The 7382-nt window shown below is 46.1% G+C and overlaps 1 protein-coding gene across 1 annotated transcript in view; it reads left to right on the plus strand.

The window, feature by feature from the left end:
- Positions 1–6125: 6125 nt before the first annotated feature.
- The window catches only part of ENPP6 (ectonucleotide pyrophosphatase/phosphodiesterase 6), a gene marked incomplete at both ends in the record, with an annotated part of 15539 nt that continues 14282 nt past the window's right edge, over positions 6126–7382 (plus strand). Inside the window, one exon of the mRNA XM_010297532.1 lies at positions 6126–6305. Within this exon, the coding sequence (XP_010295834.1) occupies positions 6126–6305 (180 nt within the window). The remainder of the gene's footprint in view (positions 6306–7382) is intronic.

Raw genomic sequence — 7382 nt, forward strand, 5'->3', positions numbered from 1 at the left:
TGGGTGGGTGGGGAGCTGCTCGGAGAGGAGCCCGTGAGGGGCCCCCGTGTCCCTCTTTGGACAGGACCTCATCTTAAATACTTGGCAGAGAGGCTGCGAGGTCTCGTGAAGCTTGTGGGATGGAGCAAGAGGTTGAACAGCGGACGTTTCAGCCTCCTGCGCCCAAGATGAGGGCTGCGGGCTCTGCAGGACGGTCCCACGCTTGCCGTTACTCAGCGATGGCCTGTTCAGTTCTCTTTCTAGAGAAGGCGGTGCGCGGTGTTCTCCCAGCCGCTGCGGCTCAGCCCTGCGTGTGCCATCGCCTTCTCCTCTGCGGGAGGAGAGGGGCAACGTGGCAGAGGTCCCAGGGATGGGTGACGGTCAAGGTCTACTCTGCCACAGGGAAGGTTTCAGCCATCTTCCATGTTTCTGCTGTCCTTCCTCCACTCCTCACTCTCTGTGACTGCTGAGGGGCTTTGGTGCATGATGTTGCGGTCTGAAAAATAGCCGGTCTGCTTTTGTTTTCCCGGGAGCACAGCAAATCTTCATGTACGCCACACCTCGTTTATTCCATGTTTTTCTGGGAGCAAATGTCCTTTGGGCTCCCACCCCTGGAGTCCTCTGGGGTCTGGCTGATGTGCACACGTACCAGTACATTCACTGCTTGTGGTGAGGGGTCTCCGGGTTTACAGCACAGCATCTCCACTCTCCATCCCCTTGGCACCCAGAGGAAACCCCATCTGGTGATGGCTCTAGTGGATGCCTCTTTTCTGCTGCCCAGTTAATGGTATCCAGACTCCAGCCTTGTCCAGGAAAGGGTGCTGACAATTTCTTTTTAGCAGTTAAGCAAGTTTTTAACCATATAAATAATGCTGAGGCATAAAAAAATGGAGGGATAGGAATACAACAGGGAAATTATTATCAGTACACATGAACTGAAACTATCTCAGCTTCACTGTCCAAGCTGAGAAAAAAGCCAGAAGGACACAAGGAGCATGATGAGTGACAAGGGAACAGGATTTTTTTTTCTGCTCCTCTTTTAGCCACCACAGATGCCAGCAGCAGCAAAGATTAAAAAGATTCTGTTCGCAACAGAAAAACTATTATCTAGTCAATTATACAGACTATTGAATCAATAGTCTCTTCTTTTTCCTGGATTCAGTAGGTTCCCATTTCTAAAACTGTGTGCTGGGAAGCAAAAGAGCACGAAGAAGTCTGTGGTAATACTGGCAGGGAAGGGGTACTATCCTAGCAAGGACAGGCTGGAGTGGGAACCGGGAGGGTTTTTTAACTCCACATTCTTCATCTTGCTTTGTTTTCTCACCGCCTGCAGGAAGGCTGCAATGCCAAGTGCCAAGATTTTTCTCTTTCACGCATACACAAAATGTTGTAAAAATCTGTGTTTGCTTTCTACCAGTTAAAAAAATGGAAACACTTTCAAAGCGGAGAACAGAAAGTTTTCTCTAACGCGAGTTCACATGCTGCGAATTGAAGCACAGAGTTTTTTCCTTCTTACCAGCTACAACCTCACAGCTCACAACTAGTATACTTGCCAGCAGCTGTCAGCAGCAGTAAGTGGACATTCACGTATCGAGGTGTTTTTGTGCCCGGAGCTGTCGTCACAGCTGACGAACAGAAAACTGCCAGAGGCTTGTACCCTCTCTACTGATGCAGGCAGCAGCTTTGCACATCATTTTGCTCGGTCCCTCTATAGTGCTTGGAGCTGCAGTGCCCTCCAGCCATACCCAGCAGTGGTCGGGGGTCCCAGCACGGTCCCCCAGCCCACCGCTGTCACACAGCTCAGGAGACCAAGCGGCAGCTGGGAGCACCTGCTCCCCAGGGGCGCAAGACCTGCCTTCCCGCGCAAGCAAGCATCCAAAGCCTAAGCTGGATGCTTTGGAAGCAATTTTTGTGCACCCCAGCCCTAACCCCATTATAAAAGCATGGAATTAAGAGTTTCACACTCTTATTACATGGGAAATTAAATTAATTTCCCCCTAGGGAAAAAAATAGTGCTGTGTATAGCAGAGAATTTTCTGTGCCTTTTGATGTGATCCTACTTGGATTGCAAAGTCTTGCCTGACATAGGCTGAGGTGTTTCTGCTTTGGATCTGTCTGGTATTTGAGGTCATAAAAATTGGAAAGCCTTTGCCAGCAAGCTCTTCTGGGAACATAAATTGTCCGTGCACATCTTGCAGGTAATGTTTTCGCTTGGGGGCCTGCAGATGGTAGGGCCACTTTGCCCGGACCAGAGCTCTCCACCTGACTTCTCATGAGCCCTGGTCTTCTCCAGGCCACTTAAGGTTTAGCACACGGATTTTGTTTTTTCCCTGAGGTCTTTCTTTTAAAAAGACCCAGCAGGGGAGGAGCAGAGGAGGGCATATATTGAAATGGGCAGAGCTGAGCCCTTCAGGGTGCTCTTCTCACTGCCTTGGGGCAGCAACACCATGATATTTGGTCTTGAGCAGGAATATGGTGCTGATGACTTTAAAGTCCTGCTGTCTTCCTCCTCATGGCAGGCAGCATGAGCAGAGCATTTCCTAGGGCAAGTCATCCAGCAGGTCTCCAGCGGGGTTGGAAGTGAGGTGAGGAGCTGATAAATGGGCAGGTCTGGGTCAGCATTTAGATGACTCCAAGCAAGGGAATAGCAGAGGAAAGAAATTGTGGGGAAGGAAGGGGAGAAAGGGAACTGCAAGTCTCACTTGGGCTGTTAAAACCTACCTACATCATGTGTGTGCAGCTGTTTGTGTGGAGGAACTTAACTTTTCCCCAGCCTATATAGTCCCACGGCAGCCTGTGCTTGCATCTGCCCTCCTGGCTCTTGTCACTTCCTGGGGAGTGAGGACATCATGGCAGGACATGGGAGGAAACTTCTGGTTTGTTGCCCGATGCACCAGGTATAGCATTGCGCATCTGCCACACGCTGCCTTTCTTTTAAAAAAAAAGATCATTGGGTGTCTCAGAAGAGCATTTTCTCTTGTAGATTTAGACACAGGTGGCCCCTGTATATATCATGCCTACTGGTGATCCTGTGTGCTGTCCCTGCAGTCAGTGAAAGACCACCAAAGAAAGAAGAGGTCGTTCCTGTAGCAAATGCTACGGGAGCACGTGCTCTGGTTTCCAGATCTCCCATGTGGTCAATGTAGGGTGCACAGCATTCAGCGTTACTGTGCTTTTGTTGTGGGTGGCCAAGTGGCTGATGGTTTGTTGTTTGTTTTTCTGTTGGTTTTTTTTTTTTTTAATTTCATCTTTGTTTTGCACAGATTCATTTGAATGCTGACAAAAGTGCCTGGAGACATGGGAATGTGCTTTAGACAAAGCCAATGCTGTAAGAAGTGTAGTGTCCAAGTAAGCTGTAGCACGCAGACTTGCAAATGCTTTTGCTGGCTCTCTTCCAAAAGCATACAGCAGTTATCATATGCCTGGGAACTATACCCTCTTTGTTTTCCTCTGTTTCTTGAGGAAGGGGTGCTTTTTACTACAGTTGCAGTGAGTTTAAATAATGACATCTGTATGCTGAAACTGCTTTTTGCCCTGTTTCTACTTTTGAAACTCTCAAGGTAGCATTTGATTACAGAGGAAAGGTGCAGTAATGGAAGCGATTAATAATTTCAGTGTGCTACGGTGACTGTCTCACACCATGTTGCTGTTTTGATAATCATTAAAAAGGAGGTGACCAAAGGTCATTTTCTCAAGGTGGAGAAAGTAAGTTACAGCAGGGGATGTAAAGAACTGGGGTTGTACAGGTGACCTAAAAGAAATTTCACAGGTGACCTTAATTCTGTGTACGAGTGTCTTGGGGCGGGGAGGGTAGCAGAAATGCCAGCTGTTGCAGGGCTTTTTAATCTAGTGAGCAAGGCACAGAATAGCCTTGGTTGAAGATTAACAAAGGTCAAAAATAAAATTAGAGATCAGACATACTTTTTGAACAGCATTTACTGATGATAAATATTGGGATGAGCAATTCAAGGAAGAGATTGATTAGTTGGTTATTGATGTCTTCCAAGGAGGTCCAGGGTCCTTCTGGGACACAGGCTTGAGGCAAGCAGATGTGAATGTCTCCAGGAAGCATTAAATGGTTATGTCTTTTGGTCTGTCTGCTCATCTGATGTTCCCTTCTGGCCCTGTGAATCAGGGATGTCTGCAATGAAAATTGATGCCTTATAGTCTTCTAGGCCTCTTTTTCAATACAAAAAACCCCGGAGTTGGAGTCCATAGAAGAATGAACTTGTCTGATGTGGAGATCAGAAGAATATTGTCCTCGGTATTCATGCACACAGTTAATTAAACTTCCCAACAACACTACAAAGAACAATCTCCATTCTGTTCCTTAAAGACGTGGGCAAAATGACAGCAGACCTTAAATCCTATAGGGACCTCACATCAGTAGCAGCTAGAGCTCATTGTTTCTGTATGAAGACTACAATATACATCATACAAATACGTGACCTAACAGCTTCAGCCCTGACCTGCAGGTTTCCCAGGCTGTCACCAATTACCTGCCCGCAGTTTAGCAGGTTGATACATGCTCAGGAGTACATGGACTTTAAGAAGCTGAAGAGATAGGGTTGTCCTCCAAGTAGGAAGGCTGCGTTTTTGATGTACTATAGAGGTTTCCTACTAGCTATTTTGAGACTTAACAGCAAAGCAAGCTCTTGGTCTGTCTAGGAGGACAGATTACTGCCCATCCAATCCACCAGTTTTCCTATAGTAAACCTGTTTGGTTTAATATGGTGAATAGTGACTGACACAAATTGGGACTGCTTTTCTCCGCTGGGGAGGAGGAAATGTTTTGCATAGTTGAAATACTTTGTAGTAGGGAAGAAGAATTCAAAATCCATTTCAAGGTCACATGTACCCAAAAGTATACAGAGTCCTCTGCTCAAAATGATGCCTTTTTAAAACAAGCATACCAAGGTTATTTCAGTTCTGATAGCCATGCTCAGCCTCGCAGCAATCAAAGCCTGTTATCTGGATCCTTGCAATATCGTGACTCACCAGCTAATGATGACAGTGTCTCTCACATTCATCAGTTGTTGCTTTTTAAGACATGGAAATCATGAACTCCCAGTACAACTTAATCTACGTTTCTTTTCCCAGTTTTCTTAATTCACCTGCAGGTTAACTCTTAAAATACAGTAGCTTCTCTTCTGACAATGTCAAGAAGTAGAAGACATCTCTCAGCTCTTACATACTAGTTTCTTGTAATATAAAGTTGCCCAAGGAACCCCAAGGTGCAGTAAGGGGGCCGAAAATATCTGATTAAATGATTACTGTCCCCACAACCAAGAGTAAAATGTGTTCATTTAAAAAAAAAAAAAAGCTAACAATAACGGAAAATCAAAGTAATATATAAAGGCTTTAGTGTAGTTTTTGCTTGTTTGCGGAAAAACAAGGTGCCCTACAGATAAAGGAGAGGGGAAATGTGAGTTTCCCAAACTTTATTCTATGTTTCCAGATCATGCTCTTACCCCTTGCCGTTCACAGACTGCTTCCCGCAGCCCCATGGGCCTGTGTGCTGGCGGGTACCTTAAAATGACCTCAGACTTGGCAGATGTTGCGTGCGTAGAAGGAGCCAGACGTCAGCCAAACATGTGGTGCCTGTGTGGGCTGGCACTGCCGTGGTTTGTGTGCATGGACGGGGTATGGCATGTTAGGCTGGCCACGGGGTGCAGGATTTGTTTCTTCTGGCCTCAGCTGTCTAAAAGTTGGCTGTCTCAAGCTAAGCTAACGATGTGGTCTTTCTCTACAATTAATAGAAAGCAATAGGCACCTCCAAAGGATAACTCCTCCCAGATACCTTAGATGTCTATCTTAGGATGTCATGAATTGCTTTCTAGAGGTGCCTCTTCTTCTCCATTGACTGTGAAGGGAACACAGGTGGCCGACCTAAGCTTCAGCAACTAACTTTTAGGTAGCTGAATTAGGGGATATAAACTGAAACTGCTACCTGGAGGACCTCAATAAAAGGTGACAGAGTCAAGACAGTATGAGCAGTTGCAAGGTGAGAGGTCCTTGAGTTCAAATCTGAGCTTTACAGCTGATTTTCTGGATGAGCTGGTGGTAGCAGTGGTGGTGCTGTTGGCATCCTTCTGCTGGAGAACACGAATCTGATATTGTCCTCTTTTTTTTCTCCACCTCTGAAGGTCGCCACTGTGAGGTCCACCAGATGATTGGAAACTACATGTGGGACCAAAAGAGAAACGTATCTTTTGATATTGGTGTGACTAAAGAAAGCCTGCTGCCTCTCTGGTGGAATGGATCAGAGCCTTTGTGGGTCACAATGATGAAAGAAAAAAAGAACGTTTCTATGTACTACTGGCCAGGTCAGTATGTCAAAAATTGCTACCATCTTAACAGTGCATCTTTACATCTAAGCAGTCCATATGCTGTAGGATGGCTCTTTAATACACTGAAATACAGACAAGAATTATGAATACTTTACTAATCACTTGTAGAAATTAACTCTTTTTTCTTAGGTCATGAAAATTTGCATATGCAAAGGCTGAAGTGTCACTGGAGATAGCTTTCCACCAAACATTACCTTCAAGGAGGTTGCTGGCTTGCAGAGCAACCCTTTCTCTACCAATCACTTGTTCCTTTTGCCCACCTGTAGCTTCTGCTGCGCTGAATGGTTGCTCCATGAATGCTTCATAGAGCAACGCTGTAGACTGTGTCACTGATCAAAGTTAAACAGTAAGCATCCTCCCCCAGTGCTTGTTTGGTTTTAATCTGGAAATTAGTAGCTGAGAGCTGAAGATGGTCTAGTCCATGGGGACAGCAAAATCCAGCTGAAAGCAAACCATCCTTTGGTGAGCTGGAGTGAGCACTCTTGTCCTCCTTCATCATTAACTCAGCTGACGTCTCAGTTTCTCTGAGTCTGAGCCATTCATTGGGAGGAACTTGGCCTTTTTGTTCCTCATTTGTTGGGTATTGGACCACGGAAATCACTAGGGATGTATAATAACAAGTCTTTCTAACAAATAGAGTATACCCTTAGGCATTTAGGGACCCACATGGAAATAAATGTTCCAGCTGCACAGCCAGGCCAAATCCCTTGCAAGGTACCCTGATTCTCAACTTTTTAACGCTGCTGCCTAAGCAGTATGCAAATACCCTCATACGTGTGACTGCAGGCTAGAGGACCACGTGTTAGAAGAGCTGGACTGTATACAGCCGGTGACAGTGGGTAGGGCAGCGGCAGCTGACTCACGCCGTGGGCTCCCGGCCAGCTCGTCTGCCTGGTCACACAACGCACGTGTGCCTGGTCACGCTCTTTCCATGCAACGTGGCTACTGGTATCCCAGAAAAAAGGCCACAGTTCTCAGGAAGGGGAAGAAAGAGCAAACCAAGATGAGAAACACTGAAAAGCCATCCAGAGTGTTTCTATGCTACGGAAGAGC

This window comes from Phaethon lepturus, unplaced genomic scaffold, assembly GCF_000687285.1.
Source record: "Phaethon lepturus isolate BGI_N335 unplaced genomic scaffold, ASM68728v1 scaffold53561, whole genome shotgun sequence".
Classification (NCBI taxonomy): Eukaryota; Metazoa; Chordata; class Aves; order Phaethontiformes; family Phaethontidae; genus Phaethon; species Phaethon lepturus.